A 26,457-nucleotide genomic window follows, 5' to 3' on the forward strand; every position below is an offset into this window, starting at 1 on the left:
TTTATTTTATTTTATTTTATTTTATTTTATTTTATTTTATTTTATTTATTTTATTTTATTTCTTTTTCTGTTTTTATGAGACAGGATTTCTCTGTGTAGGCTTGGCTGTCCTGGACTCACATTGTAGACCATGCTGTCCTGGAACTCACAACGATCTTCCTGCCTCTGCCTCCCTAGATGCTTGAATTACAGGTGTGCACAACCACACCCAGCTTTCCACTTAACTTTTTTAATCACTTTACAGCCTGATTGCAGACCTCTCTCTCTTCTCCTCTCCATTCCACTTATGCCCTTTCCCCTCTCCTTTTCCCTTCTCAGATAAGGGTGGACCTCTCTGGGTTGTAATCCGCCCTGGCACATCAGACAAGGCACCCCATCTGGAGGCTAGGGTTCCAAAGGCAGTCAACTGAGTCAGAGAGCCTTGGGTTTTTAAGGGCTCACTGGACATGACATTATGTAAGTTTGAATCATATGATTTCTTTTATATCTGCTTGCTGTGGAAAGCTGTTAACTGATAAACTGTTCATTTCATCCCAATAATAGTGCCTGGAAGGACAGCCTCTTCCACACTTCTGGAACCAGAATTAATATTTTTCTCTTCCTATTTTTTTTTTTTTGTCAAGTCTACTAAAATATCATCTAGGCGACTTCTCAGGTACCTGTGAAGGACCCGTTTTCATGGATTCAAATTTGCCAGTCACCATTTCTTATTATTTTACACTTTACCTTAAAACGACCTCTTGCTTCTGTATTCTCTGTATATGAATATCATTTATTATTAGCACTATTATTATTATTATTTAAACCCTAATAATTTGAGTGCTCTAACAGGTTTTATTTGATGTCAGTATTGATTCTGTATTCTCTATATTAGTTTATTTGTCGCCTAGATTTTTTTTTTTTAAACGTGTGAAGCATTACCCTGGAATGTGTTTATTTTGGTCAAAATCTTGCCTTTGAGATACCTGGAAGAATCTATGATCATAATGCACTTTCTGGAGCTACTATGCTATCTTACCAACAATTCAACACTAAATATGTTTCAGGCTTCTGATAATGAAGTTTAGCATGGTGTTTTGTAGTTAATCACTTTACCAAAAGACACTTTAGAGTCTCATGGTCATTATTTATTTTGGTGTCATTTGGAGGGAGGAAGTACACACACACACACACACACACACACACACGCACATGCATATATGCATTACATATACATATATGTATATATATAATTATCAATCCTTATAAAATCTATTTATGTATACAGATTACATAATTTTAGTGATTAAAAATACGTCTAGACAAAAGAGTGAACCTTGTGTGAGGAGACAGACTACGTTGCCGCGATGACTGGCCAGCATGCCTCAGTTAAACACTGGTGTGAACCATGAGTAACACTGTCTCTCTCATGTGGCATACAGAGCAATGGCATACAGAAAGATTGTACACTTTCTGCTCAGCTTAGCTGTGAATCCAAAATTGTTCTAAGACCAGAGTTTATTAACATAAAAAAGCATGTTAAGTCAAATCTGGCTCATGACAACTAAGGCAGCGGATCTTTATCGATTTGTAATATAGGTCCAAGCCTAACCTTCACCTTCTACACTACCTCAGAGACTCAGAATATTGTACCGCAAACATCTAACCTGGACACTATTAGTAATATGCTGATTAATCAGAAGGATTTCTGAATAGCAGAAGAAATACAAACGTTGGTTAATAACATCTCTTAAGCGTTAGATGGAATGATTTAAAATTGCTGTGAGAATAGACTTATACTGTTACAATATCTTATCTTCCCTGTTTGGTGAACAATGTATCACTGTGGATGATAATGTGCCTTCATTAATTCCTGGTTTATTTTGCAACTTCTTCTCAATAATTGGATTGTGTAACAATTGGCAAATGACTTGTGATTTTTGTGGTTTGTAAGAATAGCTCACATTAGACTGAAGAAACCAACTGGTATTGAGTTGTTTTGCCTGCACTTTTGTGTCTTTTGAAGAAACAGTTCTATTATGCCCCTAGGGAAATGCATTTGTATGCACATATCAGATTTCTCCCTTAATTTTTAATCATATCCACAATGTATGTGTAATTGTTCCCTTCCAACACCTCACTAGTTACTCGGTGGCATGTGATCTGTCTTTTGAAAGATTAAAGTCTTTCTTCTTACAAGGAATAGATGTTTGTCTCTGTGCAATTATGCAAACTAGATTTCTGCCAAGACGAAAAGAAAAATTATAATTACTAGAAGGTAAAATAGTAACTACAACACAAACATTGTGCTGTGTACACAGAAAAATTCATCAGATCCTGTAATTATTTTCTTCTTATAGAATAACTGTCAAATGCACGCTTATTGCACTAGAAAAATGTGTCATTGCTTTCTTTCCTTATAACGGAAATTCACAATGTTCTGAACATTGCGTTAAAATGAATGCTGATTCACTTGCCACAGCATTCACGGGCCACCCTGCATCTTCTAAGGTCATGACTTTCATGTAATATAAAGGGGATTTTTTCTTCTTCCACTTTTATAAATGGAGAATGTGATGCTTAAAAGCTGTCTGGGAATTCAGCCAAAGAGAGAAAAGGGTTGCCGAGACTCTAGGGAGTTGAAAGAGAAGTGGCTGGCATTAGCTTGGTCCCCACTTTAGACAAAAATTAAAACAATAGACATGTACAGTAATCTCTCTTTTAAGGAAAGAATAGAATGCCTCTATAGTAATGTCAAGTGGAACAATTTGGTACTGGCCCAAGAATTGCAGCTGTTCTACAGGAAAATGGCAAAAGGCTCCTGTCCAAAGCAGGCAAACAAGGCATGATTGTTCATAAACAGTCACTGGGGCCCTCACATTTAGAACAAGGAAAACAACATTAGCATTCTGGAGGGCAGGCTACAAACAGGAGTCTCACTGCAACCTGAGCCACGCCACAGTTTTATGATTTACACCACAGAATGTGGTGCCACTTTAACACAAACCATGCACATAATAAATGATGAATTGCTCCTTCTTTAGGAAATCATATGTTGGTCAGACATACGCTTGAAAGAAACAACGGAGATTCGAACAAGAATTAAGGGTGCTGTCCAGGTTGCATATGAGACAAAATGAATGTTATCTGTTATATATTTTCGATTCTCACTTGCTCATTAGATGTGGATCAGGTAAATAGAAAAGATAATGGGAATTAACCATCTTGGGAAACAATTGAATGCTAAACGCACAGTGTCGCCTCTCAGTGATGCCAAAATAACAAAGTGGGGAATCAGGTGCAAAGCTGCCGAGTAATGGAGCGGAACTTTGGTGGTGATTACCAGGATAAATGACACAATTTCACCCTGCCCAGTGGGTGTATGTGATGCCACACTCCGCATCTTGCCTCTCGCTGTTTTAAATCTGCTTTAAAAAACAAAACCTGGTCAGTCCCTCTATTATTCTTTAATTTACTCCTTATTTTGAAATTGTTTTCAAATGTATTAATCATCCCATTCCCACTTGTTAGGTTTCCTCTTTGGAAAAGGGTGGTCTTCACATGAGTGATTCTATTCTTTCTCCAGGATGAGCTTCCTGATTAATCCTCTTCAGGTGTCTGTCTGTTCTCTGTGCTCCAGTAAAGACCTTTCTCATTATGAACATGAAGATTTCGTGTGACAAACATCAAATGGCTTCTTTCCAGTCTTCCCTTGTTTTGTGTCCTGTCTGCCTCATCTGACACAGCTGTGGATGTGGTAGAAACCAGAGAGATCTACAAGTTCAATCCTTTCAAAACAGGTTAATGCCCTCATTTACTGGAAATGATCCTTTGAAAATGGGAAGGAGTGCATAGATTTCAAGACAATCAGGAAGAACAAACAAAGCAGCAGTCTAAGCCAAAGAACAAATAAAGGAAATTGCTGGTAACTTTACTGATGGTGTCCTGGGAGTTCAAAGAAAAACGAAATAAGAAACACTGGTGAATAAATTAGAACATATCATGTGCACAATTGTAATAGTATTTTTGCTATAACCTTGCATACAATAACGATGAATGCAAAATATGATTGTTTTGACCCATTACTTATCCATGAATTAATATTCACATATGCTACATGAATTGAGATATTATTAAAAATTTGGGCAATAAAACCTGTAACAAATGTTAGTTGAATTGTATTTTGGTGAGTATTAAAGTATAAATCGAGTAGCAAACCTGACTAGGATGAAAACTGTGACTCTTTCCTGAGCCTGAGTCATTCTGCTCTGAACAACTGTGGTTTCAGCTCCAGTCCTGAAATCATCCTGAGCCTCATTCTTGAATTTACAAAGTAAATCCGGATAACAGAGTGGCAATTTAGATTCAGCAACTGAAGGAGCAGCAGACAGTAGGTGAAAGTCTTTTAAGTTTTTGACAGGAGTGAAGTGTGTGTAAATCCTGCCTTACCAATCTTAAACCTTTGTGAATAGAGGGAAAACATCGCTCACATTTCTGGGATTAAAATTTCTCTCCTGTAACATAAACAAACTTTTTTATTTCCTTTTTCTCTTTGCGTGCTGCCATTCATCAGTCTCCTCTGGGAAGGATTAGTCAGTATCTTCTGAGAAAGATAGAAATTTCAATTTGTTAAACTTTCAATAAAAATAGAAGATTATTGTACTTTGGAGTCATCTTTAATGCAAGGATGGATATTATACTTCTAAGCTTATCTCTACATAACTGAATCCCAGAGGTTCATTGAGGCACAATTGCTGAATCATATCTAAGGGAAGTGATGCACATTTCTTAAAATAACAGTTGTATAACCTCCACAGTTCATTAGTGCTATTTTAAAAAAAATGGCTCTACCATTGGAAGGTAGAGATGGCATGGTATAAGGTATAAAGAACAAAGAATATTGTATTCTATTTGAGCAAACTTGCATACATTTCTAAGCATTTCAGATATCAGCTTGAACATCAACAGGTCATTTTATTGTGTACTTATGTGTGGACTCTAAATTTATACAAACTCATTTTAGAGAACTCTGAAGGAGAAACAGTAAACACAAAAGAGCTCCTGTGTTTGACAAGAGAGGGTTAAAATGCAATGTCTACATTTACAAACTGCATTAAAGACAGATGTAAGAGTGAAAAGTTTACCATTCATTAATTCACTTACAGTGGTTTTCCTTTTGATTCACATGTCAAAGTTAAAGCCTGTCCTTCTTGTGGAAAAGGAGTGGATGGTATAATCTTAACTGATGGTGTATCTAGAAAATAAAAGAATAGAAAAATCATTAATTGCATTTTATGGATACGTTTTTTAATTAAAACATGTGTTCAGCATCTCTTATGTTTCACACACAAAGACACACACAAGCACACACACACATATGAAAGGCTGCTTTTTACCCATCTGTGTAACTTAAAAATATCTGAATATCTTAGGAGTACCTCTGAAATCTGAATTTAAATGTGACATTGCAAAAAATGAAAAAAGGTTCAGATGAATATCAAGTATTCAACACAATTGTTTCTTCAACTATTTATAGATAGCTATGAATACTATTATTGTGGAGTGAATGCATTCATGTGCATTTGAATAACAACACTTTCATTGTCACAGAACTACCAGGGACTCACAATAAGGAACCCCCAATGAACTCAAGATAAACCACTTTCTCTGAAGCATTACGCAGAGCCCTTTTGAAGAGGCAGCCCTGCAGCTCTGCACACATGCTGCTTTCCTTACGGTACACTGGACAAAACACATCAAGTTTCTGCTTATAACAGTCCTGAAAGGTAAAATTTGATTTCATATGCAACAATAAAATTGTCAAATATGTAATTGTTTCTATTTAATAAAATCAACCCTTGTGGAAATAAATTAAAAATAACCCTAGGACACCAAGGTTTAAAAATCACATGGTATGTAATATCATTTAACCAACAGGAAAGTACAAGTTTCAGAGAGGAATTGGAAAATACAGTTTAAGGATGAGAGGGACAAAATACGCAGAGTAATTTCTTTATAGTCTGTATAGAACTATGTTGTCCAGTTCTTTCCCTCATATCTCTATATACTGTACAATAAACACAATAGCTATGAACTCTCAGACTCACTCATTTTTCCTTTCCCTTCAAGCTTAATAGAAGAAAGGAACCTATATGAGGTCATAATAGTGGACTGTCTTGGAAACAATCTCAGGAAGCATCAATCAAGTCTATAATTTTTAAGTTAGTTATTTTCCTTAATGTTATAGTATTGAAATTTCCCGGCCTCTGCTTCAATACCTTGATCAGTATTGAGCCCCAAAAACTAGGCCCAGGGGTCGCTGAAGAGACTGATACCCCAACCAAGAACCCTGAGAGGGTCCCAGAACCCCTGCTCAGATGTAGTCCATGGCCCCTCAGTATCCAAGTGGGTTCCCTAGTAAGGGGAGCAGGGGCTGTCTCTGGCAGGAACTCAGTGGCAGGTTCTCTGATCAACTCCCCCTGAGGAATGCAGCATTGTCAGGCCACAGAGGAAGACAATGCAGCCAGTCCTGATGAGACCTGATAGTCTAGGGTCAGATAGAAGGGGAGGAGAACCTCCCCATCAGTGGAAAAGGAGAAAGGCATAGGGGGAGAAGAGGGAGGGAAAGTGGGATTGGGAGGCATTGAGGAACTCAGTGGGGATACAAGTGAATAAAATGTAATAAATAATAAAGGATTTTGTCTAATTTGTCTAACCCTATGTCAAGGTTTTAGTATGAGAGTAACATGTACATAGGAAGACTGAAAAAAGGAAATTGATCTCCAAAATGTGGATGGGTCCCCGCTTGATTGTATTCCTAATCAGAATAAAGAGGTAATCCTACCCTAAGCAGGAGAAGGTTCGCTGAATTTCCTTCTGTCTCTGGACTTGTTAAATTTAAATCTGACATGCCCTACAAGGGTCAAATAGTTAAAGCTTGGCCAACAACCTGTGGTAACAATGGGAGGTGACAGAAAGTTCTGAAGGCACAGATATATTTGAGAGAAGTTCTGTGGCAGGGAGTGCAGTTGTGGACATGGACACACCCTCCTCCCATACTTGTCTTCTTACTGGCTAACCTGAAGGGGACAAATATTAAAATTATTTGGGTATAAAAAACGACTAGTATCTCAGAAATGGAATTAACACAGGCTTCTTACTTTTTTTATTTTTTTATATCAATTACAGTTTATTTACTTTGTATCCCAGCTGTAGCCCCCTCCATCATTCCCTCCCAATCCCACCCTCTCTTCCTCTTCTTATCCCTGCCCCTCTCTTAGTCCACTAGGACTCCCCTCTCATCTGACCCTAGCTTATCAGATCTCTCCCGGACAAGCTGCAATGTCTTTCTCTCTGTGGCCTAGCCAGGTTGTTCCTCCCCTGGGGCGGGGGGAGGGGGGGAGGTCAAAGAACTAGACACTGAGTTCATGGTAGAGCAGTCCCTGTTTCCCTTACTAGGGTATCCACTTGGATACTGAGCTGCCATGGACTACATCTGAGCAGGGGTTCTAGGTTATGTCCATGCATGGTCCTTGGTTGGAGAATCAGTCTCAAAAAAAGATGCCACACAGGCTTTTTATAAATCCTAAACCTACGTATGTTGAAGCAGAGGAAATGAGAAACATTTGGTCCTCAGGCCATTACAACTTGGTAGAAGGCAAACATGTCAATAGCCCTCCAAGTCTGCACATTCCTGGCTCAGTTTCTGTCATTCTTGGACTCATGGCCTTCAACAATTTCAGGAAAAATTCTCTAAAATGGATCGGTTTTTACATTTATATATAAGTAATCCCTATTCTCCAGGTGGCTCAGGTTCACACACTGAACTGGGAATTCCTACAGAGTGCCTCAACTTTACCAGTTGATTTCTGTTGGATGTTTGTAAGAACCAAGTTGGCTGTCCTTGCCTTTTTGTTTACACATTCAATCACATGACTTCAGTGGTCAATACCACATGTTGTCATTTCCTTGTCTGATAGTGTGTGTATGTTTTTCTACTGCCCTTTTTCTCTTTGCTAGTTTGTTTTTAATGTTTGTTTCTTAGGCATTTTAGAGAAAGACACTTACTCAAACTAAAAGTACAAACATCATGTATCTTCCTCAGAGCTACATAGAACAAAGGACAAAGCACAACATATTTGCAGAATTTTTGCCAATTCAGTTAAAAGTTTGGTTGACTATTCTGTCTGATAACAAACGGACAGGTAGAGGTATCAGTTTATTGAGACTTCTGTCCTATTCCGAATGCAATACATTGTTTTTTGTTTTTTTGTTTTTTTTTTTAAAGCAATATTGGGTATAATTTAAGGTGTGCGAATATGTAGGAAAATATTTTTCATTACATATTATTTCTCTTATTTTTATTTGAACAATTCTGTGGTTCATTCATGAAGAATATAATTGCAATGTTAAATTGGAATCATGAAAAAGGTCACTCATTTGAAATAAAAATTTTAACTTGTGCAGTAAGGGTACTTTATGTACTACTTGATAAAAATATAAAATAAAAAAAAATCAAGGAGGAAACATTGATCCAGCAGAATGGATTTTCTGTATTTGTAACAAAGATCTTACAAAACAGTTGTTTTGAAACTACTATGAAATCACAAAATGGGCAGCCTCAAAGCACAACCCTTGAAGCATTTAGTATTACAGGTCCAACAATATCTGCCCATTACTGACAGTTTTGCAGGTTAACAAGGGGACCCTTTGAATCAAATGTTTTACCTGTGAATCCCTACCTTATTTCTTCTGTATTTAAAAAATAAAAATAAAAATTTGAGTTTATATGTAGGTAACATTTTCTTGTTAGGGATGTTGGCCAACCACAAAAGAAACTCCTAATATGTCAATCGATAGCACTGAATATATTGAGTGAAAAAAGATAATCTATAATGTAGAGCCTGAGTCAATTGCATTGTTCTAGATCTTCTGGTCTTTGGTAAAAATAAAATATTTTGATGCTACTTGTTGACAAACATATATCCTCTGACTATGCACAAATTATTTATTTATAAAATAAACATTTACATAGTTCCTAAAATTTAGAAGGTGTGGTGTTAACTTTGTTATCAGTTAATTATAACAATGTAACATAATATCAGCACGCATTGTAACGTCTTATTTTCAGTTTTCAATTTTAGCCCTAGCTTTCAGAAATGATGCTACAGGACGCTGGGCATAGCTTTCAGAAACAATGTTAATGACATCAGAGATCATTTCTTTTTTACTCATAAGTGTATTATCAGGGTGAATGTAGTTCCTATACCTCAATTAGGTGTCTTCCTAGTAAATTAATAAGGTTTTGTAATGTTCTTTTTTCAATTAATATTTGGGATCACTTTTATGTTATAGCATCAGCATCTTATTAAGGTATCTTCTTATAATAATAAAAACACTGATCAAATGCTTGGTGCATAATTCTCCTTGATGTAAATATTCCATATATTCCATATACAATGGTTCTCTAGAATCTTTTAGAAAGCACACCAGAAGGCTGGAGATGCATTTCAGTGGAGATCACTGGGTCCAATTTCTAGAATCAACAACTCCCAACAGCATTCAAGGAAAGTTGTTTTTTGTTTTTTTTTTTTCCTTGTGTGTTGTTATGAAACAAAGGCTTGGAAGGAGTGCTCCACCAGAGTTCCACAATAAACTCAGTGGCTCTCTTCCCTGATGTAAAACCAAGTGCTGGAATAAATTGGTATTTCTGTTGTCTCTTAGATAACACTAGGGATTGACACACTTCTGCCAATGCTTTGTCTTTTGTTCTGGGTCATTTACTCTTCTTTGAAATCAACTAATTATCCCGATAGTTCAGTTAGAACACAGTTTAAGGTGTGCCTCGGCCCTCTGTTATTTGTGTGTTCTAATTGGTTGATATTGACGAACAATGCACACAGTTGTTCTGTGGGTCTTCTTTTCTTTCTCATTGCTTCCCTTTCTTGTCCCTAGTTTTCATGGACAAATGAAAAATATCTTTTAAACCGTATCCGTTTTCCTCATTAATTAGAAAAGCTCTTTTCCTGAAACTTTAATAAAATGGTTCATTTGTTTGTATTTTATGTATATGTGTGTTTTCCCTGTGTGTATATGTGAGTAGCAAATGTGTGTGACACATGATTCTTGGAACCAGAAGAGGGCATTGGAGCCTCTGCAATTGGAGTGAAAGATTGTTAAGAGCCTCCATATGGAAAAAAAAAAAAGAAAGAAAGAAAGAGAGATGGAGTTGACTGAGGCAACTGGAAATTATTGACTACATAATTTCTGATAAAAAGAATGTTACAAATAAATTCTAGGCAACTATGTATCCTTAATGTCAAATGTCAGGCTGGGGAATCTGGGCATTCTGAGTGATATAGGAAGGAATCATCTTACATATTTAAGTGAGTATTAGGTTCAGAACCAAGATTCAGGATGTCATGCTTGTAAGTGGGCAAGACTGAGGAGACTAAGGAAACATTAGGAGCAGCATGCTTTTATCATGAAGCTGAGTCAAGAGGGAGATCTGAAGGAGAAACAAGGGAAACAGTAGAAGTACAGGACAATGAGTGTATTGATACTTTATTCCTTATAATTCAGACTTTTTACACTTACAAACTGCAGCATATGATTACAAGTACTTTGTCAAAATACTATTTTTTAAAAAACAATATATTATTTGTATTTTCCTGAATAGTCCTCCCAAAACAAAAATTTAATTTTAAAAATAGATTTAGGCAGTACTATCCTGTACTTACACTATAAAAACATTAAACCCTTTTAAAAATCTATTATGCATTACAAATGTATGCTTTTGCTATGCTTTCCATATTATACAGAATCCTGCTACCTCGGCATCCTAGGAATTACTGCACCATTAACTCATCAATTATGTATCCTACCATGATTAAAAGAACTAATAACAGAATTAGAAGAGGGAAGTAAGATGGCATCATCAAGAACAGTGCTGCCCAATACGTATGTCGCTATTTAAATTTAATGTAAATCAGTTAAGAATAAATCTTAAGTTAGATTTCTAGTCTCAAGATGCATATTGCAGCTGCTGAGCAGTCATACCAAGAGCTGGTTGTTGACTGCAATTTGAGGATAAATACAACACATTATCATCATGATAGTGCAAGAGTGACATCAATCACTGCTGTTACTTGACCTTGATTTGCTCAGAATATTTGCTTCTTTTTTTATTTTTATGTATATGTCTCTATGTATGTATGTGAGTTCTCACAGAGGCAGAAGAAAGCATTGTGTCCCTGAGGGGGAGCTTTGAGCTGAACTGGTGTGGGTGCTTGGAACTGAACTTAGACCATGTGAACATAAAGCGATCTTAATCACTGAGATGCCTCTCAGTCTATAGTTCTTTAATGTTATTTTTAATCTCAAAGACAAGAATCAATGGAAAAGCATATTGAGTGAAAAAAGTCTGTGTTTTCAGGTGGAATATTTTTGTTCTGTATACCAAATACCCGCAAGAAACAAAGTATAAACAACAGAGTTGTTAAATCCCAAGCACACAAACATTGAATCTCTTCTATAATAATCAGAACTGTATTTAAATCAATTCATGAGAATAAATGCTGAAGTTGATTATATAATTGATAAGTGTACCAAAAGTTTATAACAGTGAGTTTGCTTTCTCTAGCCCAAGGTAATTCTATAAATGAGTTTAAACACTAAGAGAATCACCATAGAAACAGTGGTGTACATGTAAAATTTTAAGGGGAAATAGAATATTTTCATCATTCTTTGTTCAGCTAACTAGTTTGGAAATACAAGAATCAAAATGTTTAGGTCAGGAATAAAATTGACCATTAATCCATTGTAGATGTATTTCATTTAAAAATGATAATGTGTGCTTTGTGCTATTTTAATGCATTTATGCATATATTTTTACTTATCACCAACTTAACTGATCTCATTTAAATCAGTTTTGTACCTAAGCCTGAAGCTCCTTTTTGCCTTCCCTTCTCTTCTAAATCCCACCCTTTCCCAATCCTTTATCTCACTTGTCCTTCCCTCCTCTCCTTTCCTCTCTTCTCCTCTCTCCTCTTCTCTCCTATCCTCTTCCCTCCTCTCCCCCTCTCCTCTCCCTTCCTTTCCTCTCCTCTCTTCTCTTCTCCACCTCTGCCTCTCCTCCCCTTCCCTTCTCTCCCCTCCCTTCCTTTCTCTTCTCTTCCCTTCTCCTCCCCTCTCTTCTTTTCTCCCCTTTCCCCTTAACTCCTCTCTTCTCTTTTCTTCCCATCTCTTCTCTTCCTTTTACTTACCACCCTCCATTATCACTCAAATAAAATGTTTGGCTCAATTGGAGAACCTATTTTATGAGCAATTTTGATTATTTTATCTACTGCTTAAATATTAAATGGTTACTAATATCTATAGGATCAAACATTATACTCAAATACAAATACAAAAATGTTAATGATTTTTATTTGAGAGGGAAAGTGCATAATGCATTTTGAAATACAGGCAAAACTTTTAAAACTTCCAACACTTATTTTCATCTCACTCTAAAATGTTATACTGCACTCACAGAAAAATAACATTACTCTGACATTTTCCTATTTTTTCTCATATTTTTCTTTTTCAATAAGAGATACATTTTAGTATAATTATGGAAATACAATGTCATGTGCAGAAAATAGCTGTTTTGTTTTTCTTCTAGTCTGTGCAGTATGCTGGGTTTTCTGTTGGTGCACATACATTATTTCTGCTAAGCATTGAAAAAAGTCTGACTCATACAATACATATTTCTAAAAATCAAATCAGACAAATGAAAACCTTTGTTTAAAAGACATGGGTAAAGATAGAAAGATAAATAAGAGTTTTCATCTATAAAATATGAGTGGCTTTGTATGCTGTTCATTTGGGAAGTATTCTCTTACCTGATATGTAAAATTTGAAACTATCTGTGGTTGACAGAAATTTATCATGTTTTTTCCATTATTAAATTCCAGTTTAAAAGGGTCCCTTTCATCGAAGTGCTAGTATTTCAATTAATAATTATTACTTCATAAAAACTAAAAGTTGCTCTGCTATAATTCGTAGGATAAGTTCTGTAAAAAATATTCACCATAAGGGTACAGGGTTGAAACACCTTTAACTTATTTAACTATGTATTTTCATTATGTTTCTTGGTGTGTGTGCTCCAATTGCCTTCTAATCTGGCAACAATATTTTTGTACTTCGTGCAGTTATTATCATGTACATCCTTAAATAAATGCATATGTTCTCTTTTTATGCACCAGAGAAAACATGGATACCTCTTCTAAGTTTCTCCTTTTGTCATCCATACTAAGGATATTATTAAGCCATTGGAACAGCCTACATTTACAAATCACTCCATTTTGTCCCCTTTTCCAAAACTGTTGTCTACCTTCCTCTATTTGAGTCTATAGCAATTTTTTACACCACATGTATTAGACATGTGCACCTGTGTGGGATTTTTTTCTCCCATTTTTAGGTGGAAAATACTGACATTCTTTTACATTGGCCTTGGGAGTTTATAAAGACTGCATCATTACATATCTTTTTTTTTTTTTTTCAAATTTTAATACTGACTGTAGCTTTCTCAAATCACTGTATTTGTTTCATATCTGGGAAATGTTCTGCAGCCTTAAAGGATCATTTAGCATTACCATCAGTTGTTTTTAATTAAGCCCATATACATCAATAATGATATGTTAAATGCTAAAAAATTAATTTAAATTGATCTAATTTCTACCTTCTGGACACTTATGTACTAATCCATGATAGAATAGGATGATGTTTTTAATTCATCAGTCAGTGTGAGTATGAAATATTTCATATAAAACTTTGTGAAAGTTAAGGAATTCAGTTACTGTTTTCCTTGAAAAATTTGCAAAACAATTCATATTATTAAGTTAAAATACTGAAAATAATAAAAGAAAAAATAACTGACGAATGATGTTAGATCACCATTCTGAAGTTCAAAGGAAGTAAGCATGAGCTTGGCAGTAGATGTTTGGAAATAACATCTAAACTGAAACATTTATAGCTATCATATTCTTTAAATTATGGGCAGTGAATTTGTTCTTTAACTGTGGGATAGGAGAGGTCATGGAGTAAAACCAAAGTGACTTGAGAAGCTAGAATCCTCATCTATTGAAACCTTAACCTGATTAGGGTATCTTATAAAAACAAATTTTGTTCTGCTTTAATATTTTTGTGTTCAAAGTCAAGTTACTGAAATTCCCATCAGTGACCTAATTGTATTCTTGACAACACTAAATCCTGAACCTTCTTCCAAACATAGAGATAATACCTGCCTTTGTTTTTTTTCATATAAGTAATGTGATTCTCCGTGTCTTATTTAATTATTTCTGTGTGTTTGTGTGTCTGTGTGCTTGGAGGAATTCTTACCTGTGAGTGATCGTGGGGAAGCTAGAGGCAGACATCGCTATGTCTCTCACTCTTCAGCTTGTTTTTTTTGGATGAGGTCTCTTGCTGAAACTCTGTGATTGATCTTCCCGAGCTAGACAGCTAGCGTGCACTGCTCACCTCTGTTTTCTTTCTCAGCACTAGGGGCAGGTGGATCCCACTCTGCTTGTCTGATTGTGCACCAAAATCCACCCAGGAAAATAACCTAGACCCATAAGCCTGATTTCATTCTAAATATTCTCCTCTTTAGTTACTAAACCCAACAGGACATCTGCTGGGTCTTCTCTCCCATCAGCACAGAACACGGAGTAAATACTGCTTCACTATGTGAAGGACCTTGCACTGATGGACATTCTCAATAATTATTATGACTCGTTTTCCATTAATTTTGTTCATCATATTTTGGAATTATAGTTAAGTAAATGACAAATATCATTCCAAATTCTATTACCTCAAACAGTACAAGTATACTGAAAAGTTCTAACTATTTCCACGGCAATACAGGTCCTCTAACAGTATCGATTTGTTCTATTTCCTGTAAGATGAAGATTCACTGATCAAATAAGCAGTACAATGAGATGGGTCATTGACATCCATTTGAATTCTTTTAAATGTCACAAACTTGACTTAAATTGTCCCTAGCTCATAGGGATTAATTATCTAGTTTATCATCAAATCAGCATAGGAATTGATTCTCTAGTTTATTATCAGTCTAAGCACTTTCAGTGACCTTCAAAAAGTCATTTTTATATAAATGTTGAAACTAGAAATAATATTCATATGGTCTCTATGTGTGCTTGTGTCAGAACCTGCTTCAAGGACAATAGGAGAAAACCTGGTAAAACTAATCTAATACAATGCAAATTGCTGAGACATTGTAATGGTTTCAGACACATTTCTGGTATTTTCTCCTAATGTTCTTTATTTTTCACTAGTGAGTTTTACTATGGTCTTTCTGATTGCCTTGATTTTTATAGAATTAAATATAACAGTTGTGCTCCTAATTCAGGGCCCTGTGTCATTTGTTCCTAAGCATTACAATTGGATAAGCTCATCAAAACAATGATTTTACTTTTGTCTTCATCTTCCACCCTCTCATTTGGCATATCTTTCTCGCATAGTAACTGTCGTCCACTACCATGCTGCATGCAGAGATCATTTACTTTTCCTTTCATTTACATCTAGAATAACTTTTGTGAGATTAACCTGTCTATTGTGACTGTCGTGGTGATGAAAACTGGGACAAGAAGGTTTGTTTTGTTCTTGTTCTTTTCTTTTTTAAAAATTTTTAAAATTTTAGTTATTATTATTTACTACAATTTATCCACTTTGTATCCCATCTGTAGGCCCTTCCCTCATTTTCTCCCAATCCTACCCTCCCCCCTCTTCTCCCCTTATGCCCTCCCCTAGTCTGATAAGGAAGGTCTTCCTCCCCTACTATCTGATCATAGCCTTTATTTATTTATTTATCTATTTATTTATTTATTTATTTATTTATTTATTTATTTATTTATCTATCTATCTATTTATTTATCTATTTATTTGGAAATTCAGTATTCTAAACCATGCTGCTGTTTAATAAGGGCCAATGCATCATTGGCTAATAAATAAAAACAAAATACAATGAAGCATATTAGAATAGTGTATTCAAGGTTCATCATTTTAGGGTTTAATGTTATTATGGCTTTCTCACAATTCCGAGTTCAAGCTTTAACTTCATCCCAGAAAAAACAACCAAGAATATCACTTTACTATATCAAAAGATCAAATCATGCAAATGAGAAAACACATTTTTTTTAATCTTATTGTCCTTTTAATTTGGCTTACTTATTCAATTCACTCGGCCTCATTTTGGTAAATACGTGTATCCCTTTGATTTTCGTAAGTAAGAGATTATAAGTCTTCTATTTGCTAGCGATTGACTTCTCCCCCTGAACTTGACCGTTACCTGCGCGCGTTGGAACAGACGGCATTACGTGCACATTAAGCTGTGTGAGTCCATGCCTCCAAAGCTTCAGCACTACTGCTCATGTGTGAGCGTCCCTCACTAGGATGGTTTCATTTCATCCTGCAAATGAAGTTATTTCTATAGATGTGGGGGAGGTGCCCCTGCATTCAGAGACTAAACTATACCTTTCAGAGGATAAAAAAACAGGGAAAAACGTTGTAAGCAACTAAGTTGTTTTGATGTAATTCCATTCCTCTCACCCACGCTCTCTCCTGCACACATGTACGCTGAGCTACAGCTCCAACTGTAATAAACAGCTTTAAACTCTGAAATGTCCTGTATTTCACTTCATAGTTTGGACCCACACTGGGATAAAGGATTCTTCCCTTTGAATGTAATTGAGACCAATGAGGAAAGGTTTGCGTGCATTTCATGTGATTTTAGAAATGATGGCAGCTCAGTGCCCAACTGGGTTCCCTAGTAATGGGAACAGGGACTGTCTTTGACATGAACTCAGTGACTGGCTCTTTGATCACCTCCCCTTGAGGGAGGAGCAGCCTTGCCAGGCCACAGAGGAAGATAAAGCAGCCAGTCCTGATGAGACCTGATAGGCTAGGGTCAGATAAGGGTGGGGTGGGGGAGGAGGATTTCAGGTATCATTGGACTTGGAGAAGAGCATGGAAGGAGATGAGAGAAGGTGAGATTTGGAGGGAATGAGAGAGGGGGTTACAGATGGGATACAAAATAAATAAAATGTAATAAATTTAAAAAATAAAAATAAATTATTTTAAACACAAATAAAGAAACCAGTAGTATACATAAAGGGGTTGGAGCTCTTTACTTACAGTGTATTTCTAGCACCTGCATGGCTACCTGAGGGGTGGCATTGAGAGACTCGTGGTCTACCCTGCAGATGACGGCGACTCCATCATCGCTGCGGTCCACTCGGAAATCCAGTGTGCTGCTGACGGTGAAGGTCTTTCGGTTAGCATCCTCCTCTTTCAAATACTTTACATCTGAAAATACAAGTTACAGAAAACTTCTATGACAGTTTCCACAACCCATAACACTTCATTCATAAGTAACTTAAAAAGCACCTTCGACTGTTGTCAGGTTTTGAAGAAGAAATCTGTGAATTTACTGCTAGAATTTTCAAGGCCACAATAGTTGGGTGTAACACTAGGGAACACTCTGTATGTTGTTCTTCAAAATAGATGTTTACGAATGTGTTTATAATTTGAGACACAGACGCAAATGTATCTCAATTTGATAACAAGAAACACAACTCCCAAACTGAATTTAAAAAGTTAAATAGAGAAGTCAAATTGAAAGGGTGTGTGCCATGCACCGTTTTTTATTTGTACTTTCAACTTAACCAGACTGTCATCAACTTTTTTTTTCTGTCCTCAACCTGCAATTCTTTTAGAGACACAAATCTCTTCTCCAGTTTATGTTTACATTTCTCTAAAAACATTAAGTAAATTCTCTGAGCTGTAAACACACTTGGAAAAAGTATGTTTATTAGTATCTGTTTATGACTTAGGGTGTGAAATGCCTGTGCACTCTGATTTTCACTTTGAAAGGAACAGGCTAGCTTTACAGGTTTCTTTATAAATTCTATACCCCGTGTTAAACTAAAATTTCCCAGCACTTTTACAGAAGGCAGGAGGAGGAGTGGATAAGTTGAGAGAAGACCCATTGCAAAGGAATGCGAAAGGTCTCCTCCTGGCTTTGGAGGAGTGTCCAGATCTGCAGTACGAGATAACGTTGCCTGGTAACCACTCCAGATGTCACCAGTTCCCCAACCCAGATCCGGGCAGGACCAGATAGACTTGGCACCTAAAATGAACCAATCATTTTAAAAGTCAACTACCCAATCCAGTGTCTCCAAGCTTGCAACCTCCAAGATTCCCACGCTCCTTCCTTTAAAACCCTCAGACTTCTGCCTCTCCTGGCTGTTCCTTGCTGGTTTTGTGGGGGGGGCAGCCCCATCATACGATGGCTGAATTAACCCTCTTGCTATTGCATCGATGATTGGTCTCCTGAGTTCTCTTCATCCCCTTCGGAAAGTTAAGGTCCCCTAGGGGTCCCCCCTTTTGGGCCTAACAACTTCAACAACACAAGAAAAAAATAAATAAATAAACGCTAAAAAATTTTAACAGAGAAAGGTGGCCAGCTTTAGATAGAAAAGAAAACACTTGAATACTAGATATATTTAACACATAATTGCTTTGAAATTTATGCAGAGATACTGTTCCTCCCTAGGTTGAAGAATTCATTCAGCATAAATGAAATTATTTTTCTTAAGATGTGAATTCATTTATTGTTTTTTACGCTTATATTTATACGAAGTCTGAGTCACTGTATAATGGCCACTTTGGGATTAATTCATAATTTCTTAGGTTTGAAGGAGTTGATAAGAATAGGACAATTTTTACAGAGATAATCTAGAACCCTTGCACAGAGGTAGCCTGTGGCAGCTCAGTCCCAAGTGGGTCCCCTAGTAAGGGGAGCAGGGGCTGTCTCCGATATGAACTCAGTGGCTGGCTCTTTGAACACCTCCTCCTGAGGGGGGAGAGGTGCAGTTTTACCAGTCCACAGAAGAAAATTCTGAAAGACAGTCCTGATGAGACCCGATAGACTAGGGTTAGAGGGAAGGGGAGGTATCAGTGGACTGGGGAAGGGGCATGGGAGGAGATGAGGGCAGGTTGGAGGTCGGGATTGGGAGGAGATGGAGGTGGGGCTACAAAGTGAAAATTGTAATAAACAAAAATTATATTTAAAAAAGAAATGATACAATTGGCTAAGGTTCATATGCCATTATAGGAAGATCTTATTGTAGTTGAAAGCACAATATGCTCCATGTTCTCTCTTCTCTGTTGTCCCTTTTCTCAGCATCTAATAAACAATGGTACTTTTGGGAATCAAGTTCATCACTAAAGATATTTAAGTTACAGTAACAGAAAGCTTATTAGGGGAAAGCTGTTGCCTTCTAGCCAAAAGAATGACATTTATGTCTGGTGGAGAAATGTCATTGCCTTCTCCCTGAAGAGTTAATCCAATTGGGCTGCTCAGTTATCGGGCCAAGAGACCACTTCTCACCAATGCAGGTTCACCTTAAGTCATGCTAAAGATGACAGGTGAAATCATTTTTCTTTCCCAGAATTTCTGTTCCATAGCACACTTCCTATGAGCTGCCCTGAATCTATTGTTTGCCCACCATTCTGAAACTTTGGTCAGAATCACTTTTTCTTCTCTTCTCTTCAGCTTCTCTGTGCCTCTGTGCCCCACCCCACCCCCTCTTTCAGGCACTTGCAAAAGCCTAAATCAGCTTCTCTGGTACTTTGGGCTATTTTACTCTTTCTCTGATTCTCCCTTCCCTGCCTAGGCTGTTGACCCACCTGGTGGCAGACCTGTAGGCCTAGTTAACCCAAGGGGCATGGTTCTACATCTCTCTTAAGCTCCTACCTATGAACTCATAATAAACATCATCTAAAATGCAACCTCTGTGGTCTTGTGCTCTGCAAATTTCATTCTTTTAATTCATGGAACAAGAAACTGAAGGACATTTATTGCAGGGTGGTTTCGTAAGGACTTCTCGCTCCTGCTCTCAGATATTCTCTTGCAGTATAACCTGTTACTATATATTAACAATTACTTTTTAAATATGCAAAATATGTTAGTAACAAGCAAGAGATTTAGTTTCTTCATGATTCAAACTTCTGAAAACATTTTACTTGTAAATTGCACCAGATGTTATGTGAAATGTGCATTATCTTTTGAGTTCTATTTATTTATGAGGAATCATAAATTTACTTTATTGCTTAATTTCAAACTAAAACACCACAAATATGTTTGTATATGCTAGAGGTATATAACTCCTAAATATTTTGTTTTTAAAGTTATAAAAATTTATTATTGTGTTCATTATTCTGTTCATATGAGAATACTCAAGATTTTTAACACACATTCTCCCTCTCTCTCTCTCACATACACATGCACACACTTGAGAGTCTTATGGCCCCTAGACAAGTGTGGAAAACAAAAAATATCTAACAGTTTGAAGTGGCATAACTCTCTCTTTTAATTATAAATTCCAGGACACCATGGCACGTAAATTATTTTTCATAAATGAATCTCATGAATACCATTTCTACTTCTGTTGAAGTCATTAGTTGATATCTTTGCATTTTAAAACTAACACAACTTCAGTTAAAATGAGAAAAAAAATGAACTGACCACCTGTAAGTATAAGTTTTATCAGCATAATACAGATGTGTACAGATGTGTTTGTGGCTATTTAGTTCTATTAAAATTTTAAGAGGCACTTTTGGTTTTAATTACTTGTGTCTTTTCAAGAGAATGTCACCTACTTTCAGATTTTATTTTTATCTTGTCAGTCTATATCCAGTGGTTACTTATTTCTAGCTCTAAGTAGTAGAAAAGTTAAGACAATTTAGACTTCTTGAAAACTTTTATAATTACATTATACAATACTTGAAGAATTGGTCTTAAGCAGTGTTTTATTTGAGCATTTTAAAAATTCACACACCTACTTCATTTAGTTGCTTTCTTTAAAAATATTATTAAGGTAATATTAATTTTATAATAAAATTTGAAAGTAATTGCACATAGCATAAAATTTTAATAATAATTCAAATAAAACAGGCACTATATAATTTGTGGATTTTATAATCTATATATTAATAAATCAGGTTAATTCAGGCCTACAGTGTAAATAGGTATAATCACTTAGATAAGCCAGTTACACTTTTTCCTTATTAGGTGCTTACCTGCTAAAACAGGTAGTCAAAGTGTAAAATATATTTCCAGTTTTCTTTTCTTCTCTCTCTCCTCTTTTTCTCTGAGTAGTGTGTTGGTGCAAAAGCCAGCTGAGCTCACAATAGGATGTTTGCTCTTTTCCTCTGTCACTCTCAATGGTATAGCCTTAAATAGGATTTCTCACTCTTCTATAAACTTGCTATTTAAACTGTATTGGATGGCCAGCAAGCTCCCGTTATTCCCTGGTCTCCACTCCTCCATGCTGTAGTTACATGCAATAAAGCCTGACTTTTTGCATGGGTACAGAGAACACAAGCTCAATTCTTAATCTATTGTGCCCTCTCCCTAACCCTTCATATTGATCGTTTTCAAATAAGTGATAAGTTACAGAATTATAGAGCTTATGTAAATTTTCTTTGCACTGTACAGGTTAATTTTTTTTTCTACAAGTCATTTTGTTTCATACTTTCTTTAGAGTTTGAGAATCTTTGAGATAAGATTCCCTTATCTGAAAAGTGTAATGTATACAGCATCCCTTCCCATCCTATTGCAATGCAGATTCTCAACTTCATCAAAGGCAGTGTTGAGCCTGATGGTTGGATGATGGTGCAGAGACAAAATTTTGAAGAGTAAAAGGATAGTGGACACATTACCATAACATATTGTGAAAATGTCCTTAGACCATTGAGTGTGGAATGGGACTCATATATTCAGACTAAGAATAAAGATAGGATAGAACCACAAATGAAAGTCACTTAGAAAATATGAGCAAAAAAATATGCATTTTTTATATCCTGAGTTATATTATCTAGAAAACAAAACAAAGACTCACTTGTATTTTAAACATTCATTTCCCCCACAAAGTAGCAATTTTCAAGAGATATCTCCATATCCATCTTTCTTTGGATTACAGTATTGCCTCTGTGCCTGATCATTAACACTGAATTTTCAAAAGAAACACCTCTCGAGGGAAGTTCCTGGGAAGTAGCCTTATCTCAGCAGTATTTCAAACATACCCAATGCAGTTTCTTCTGAACTGTTCTGATTCATTTGCTCAATTCATTTTTGTGGTTTTGATGTCATTCAGATAGACCTGAAAAGGAGATAGTTCTACTTTTGTGAAGATGTTCCCTTTCCTGAATTCTGAAGTAGATCTCCATACCAGCTGGGCACATGGATAGGACAAGTCTCTTTATCATCCATTACAAAGCTAATAGGTCACACTGAGAGCAAGGTGGTTCCTAAATAGCTTCTCCACATGGAAAGTGGTATCTTTTCGACCTTCCGAATTGTGTATAATGTGAGACAAACTCTTTTTTTGAGCCTTACGTTCTCTAGTAATAAGGAGATCAGCAAGGAAGATATATTGTGAAAACCGTGTATTACTACATTTTATACATAAATTTTATTAAATCATCTATAGGATTTGTAAATGTAATTTTCAATTGATTATAGAAAGACTATCTTGTGTTTTGTATGGAGGTACTGTCTGTCAATTTAAAACATCCATGGCCTATAAAAAGCAGGCAGAAAGGGTTCTGGGATATAACCAGGTGTGGACATTTGCCCAGATGTGAGGAAGACAGACACCATGTGGCAGAATGTAGATTGGTATAAATGGGTTATTTTAAATTATGAGATAGTCAGAGACGAGCCTAGCTATATGGCCTAATATATACTAAGTTATTCGTAAATATATTTTGTGTCTCATGCGTCATTATTCTGGGAGTCTGGGCTTGGGAGAAAAAAAAATACACCCTACTACAGATTAGATGATAATCACAATTAGGAAAATGAAGGGGTAATTCATGTTAAAAGTCTGAGAGAGATCAGTGATACAAGGAAAATAATTAAACACAATAAAGACAAAATGTGGCAAGCCAATAGCAAACATCAAATTAGATGGAGAGAAATTTAAAACAACACCAGTAAAATCAAAGACAAGATGAGGCTGCCTGCTCTCTCAGTAGCTGTTCAACATAGAACTTGATGTTCTAACTAAGAAATAAGACAACTAAGGGAAATCAAGAAGATAAAAATAGGAAAGGAAGAAGCAAAAGTATCACTTTTTGCAGATGATATGATGGTCTACATAAGGCACTCCAAAAAATTCTACCAGAGAATACTTACAAATGAAAAACACCTTCAGCAAAGTGGCTAGAAACAAAATTAAACCAAAAATATTAGTAAGTCTCCTTTATGTAATTGTTAAATGGGCTGAGAAGGGAATTAAATAAATAACAGCCTTCATAATAGCCACAAATAATATAAAATATCTTGGTGTAACTCTAAACAAGCCAAAAATAAAAACAAAACAAAACAAAACAAAAAAAAACCCCTGTGTGTCAAGAATTTTAAGTCTCTTAAAGAAACTGAAGAAGACAACAGAAGATGGAAAGACCTCCCTTTGTCATGGATCTGTAGGTTTAGGCTTAACATAGTTAAATGGACATTTCTACAGATCCAATGTGATTCCCATAAACATTCCAACACAATTCTTTATAGACCTTGAAAGAGAAATTCTCAATTTCACATGGAAAGAAAAGAAAAAAAAATCATAAAAATACAAACAAAACAACAACAAAAAATAGCAAAAATAATCCTTTACAATAAAAGAACTTCTAGAGGTATCTCCATCCCTGATCTCAAGCTGTACTACAGAGCAATAGTAATAAAAACCACATGGTATTGGCATTAAAACAGACAAGTTGATCAATGGAACAGAATCAATTGATTTTTGACAAAGAAGCCAAAACTGTTCAACGATAGAAAGAAAGCATCTTCAGCAAATGATGCTGGTATAGCTGGATATCTGCATGTAGAAGAATGCAAAGAGGTCCATATTTATCACTCAGCACAAAAAAAAAAAAAGAAAGTAAATCAAAGACCTCAACATAAAATTGGATACACTAAATTTGTTAGAAGAAAAATGGGAAAGAATTTTGTACACGTTGGAATCAGTGACAATCCTGAACAGAACACCAACAGCTCAGATAATAAGATCAGTAATTAATAAATGGGACCTTATGAAACTTAAAAGCTTCTGTAAGGAAAAGGACAATGTGGGTAGGACAAAATGGCAAACTAAAGAATAGAAAAAGTCTTTACCAACTGTAAAGACAGAGGGCTAATATCCAAAATACATAAAGAACTAAGAAAGTAGACATTAAACCAAATTATCTAGTTAAAAAAAAAAAAGGGTTACTGAGCCAAAAAGAGAATTCTTAAGAGAGGAATCTCTAATGACTGAGAAGGACTTAAAGAAGTGTTTAGCATCCTTAGTCATTAGTCATGCAAATCAAAACAACTCTGAGATTCCATCTCACACCCATCAGAATGGCAAAAATCAAAAACTCGAGTGACAATACATGCTGATAAGGATGCGGAGCAAGGGGAACACTCTGCCTTTGCTGGTAGGAGTGCAAGCTTGTACAACCACTCTGCAAATCAAATCAACCTGGTGTTTCTCAGAAAATTGGGCATAGTTCTACTTTAAGACCCAGCTATACCACTCCTGCTCTCTCATTCTCCTTCCTCTCTCACTGAAACACTTTCACTTCCCAATAAGTCCCTCTTTTATTTTTATGCTGTGTAATCCACTGAAAGTAATTTGATTTTCTTGGCCATGAGTGAGTGAAAGGTTATTTACTTGAGCATGGGCAACTTATTAGTGGTTACACAATTGAAGAAAATGACACCGTTATTAACACAGTCTTTAATTGCTAACAGACCTTTGGAAAAAAAAAAAACTAACTGTACAAATACAGTTTAAAATATGAAACCAGGACTATCAATACTTGCTTTCTTTTTACATCAACTTTAATAAAAAAAAAAACCTTTACATTTTATTGTTCAAAAGAAGTTTTTCATTTTAAATCTGCTTCAAACCCTCTCCAAACCAAACACAGTGAGACCAAGTCTCCCATAACACAATTTCAAAATTAAACTACTTTTTCTAATGTAGTTGAAAATATTTGAAAAGGAATTCTCCAGAAAAAGCACATTAGCAATGCTTAATACATATCCATTCTATAAGATTCAACTTCTGCAAAGGGACCAATAATAATCCTGATTCTTGACATAGTCATAAATGGATGGCCCTAGCACTAGCAGCAAGGATTAAATATTCTTTTGAGCAAGATATACTTCTGAAACTCAACTGTTAATAAAATATCTTAAAATATTAGGTTAGAGCGAGTTCCAGAGAGGGCTCATAGGGAAATGATCTTTTCTATTTATTTTGAGTTTTTGCTTCCACTTTATCTTGACTAGTGGAAGGTTAATACATTTTTGTCTAATTTCTCCCGATTTCTTGTAGCAAATGGAGGTGAATACAAAGATCCCTCAGGATGCTGAGAATACAGAGTGATTCAGTGCTCAGTCCTATATAAGACATTAGCGTTGCCCTGTTATCACTCAGGGAACTTTACAGAGTAGGGCAAAATATGTCTGCAATGGCCAGAAGGTAGGGAGGAGAGTTGAGAAATGTTATACTCTATGCCTGATATCTCCATATTAATTATTGCTTAAAAAGTTGTTTCATAGGCAGGAAGCACCAGTTGTGTTATCCTAACAGTCATCTATATCCAGAGAAGGGGCTTATGTGACTTTCCCACTTGCAGTTGCTCTGTTGGAAACTAGCAGATTCCTAGTGTGATCGAGGCGTAGTATCTATTTGTACAGCCACTGGTGAGTGCATCAGGCTCTTATGGTTATTCTAAATTCTGGATCACACAGATGGTCTTAGTTAAAGTGCTTAGAACACTAAACAAAACAACAACAACAAAAAAACCTGATAAATTCAGGAGAAATATTTACAAGGAAGAAAGCGGCATTTGCATAGATAGGAGGGAAATAAGAAAAGCATGGGTGGGGGTGATAACCAGAATATATATTTTTGTATGAAATTGTTATAGAAGAAATTATATTAGTAATATGAGTACTATAAGTACCAGTTATATGAATTTTGGTTTGGAAAACCAAGTATGGCTGCATTCAGTATAATCATTGTGTTTAAAAGTGAGGCCTTGGAAACTCTTTTTGCCTCTGGGACAGAAAATATTAAATCTTAAAACCCAACTGGTTCATGAACATGTTAATTAACTGATAACAGCTCCCCTGAAGTAGTAGGTAAAATAGGTAGGCCAACGAGAGAAGTACAAACAAAAGCTGGTGGTGATTTGCCACTGTTAAATGTGAAAATATTTATGTAAGCAATCTGCTAATAATCACATTTTAGATTGCATCTTGTTTTTCTACAATAGTTTGTCAACTTACATTTCTAATGCCTTTATGTTTTATGCTATTTTTGGATGTGTGTAAATCCTTTGAGGACAAAAATGAACTCTGTA

General features: G+C 35.9%; 1 protein-coding gene across 1 annotated transcript in view; it reads right to left on the reverse strand.

Annotated features, from left to right (window-relative positions):
* Cadm2 (cell adhesion molecule 2) overlaps nucleotides 1-26,457 on the reverse strand; it is a 249,178-nt gene that overhangs the window by 42,894 nt on the left and 179,827 nt on the right. The window contains exons 6-7 of the mRNA XM_055593354.1: nucleotides 17,170-17,340; nucleotides 5,143-5,233 (exon numbers count right to left, since the gene is read on the reverse strand). Coding sequence (XP_055449329.1) covers nucleotides 5,143-5,233; nucleotides 17,170-17,340 — 262 coding nt within the window. The remainder of the gene's footprint in view (nucleotides 1-5,142; nucleotides 5,234-17,169; nucleotides 17,341-26,457) is intronic.

This window comes from Psammomys obesus, unplaced genomic scaffold, assembly GCF_907164565.1.
Source record: "Psammomys obesus unplaced genomic scaffold, mPsaObe1.curated_primary_1811, whole genome shotgun sequence".
NCBI classification, from domain to species: domain Eukaryota; kingdom Metazoa; phylum Chordata; class Mammalia; order Rodentia; family Muridae; genus Psammomys; species Psammomys obesus.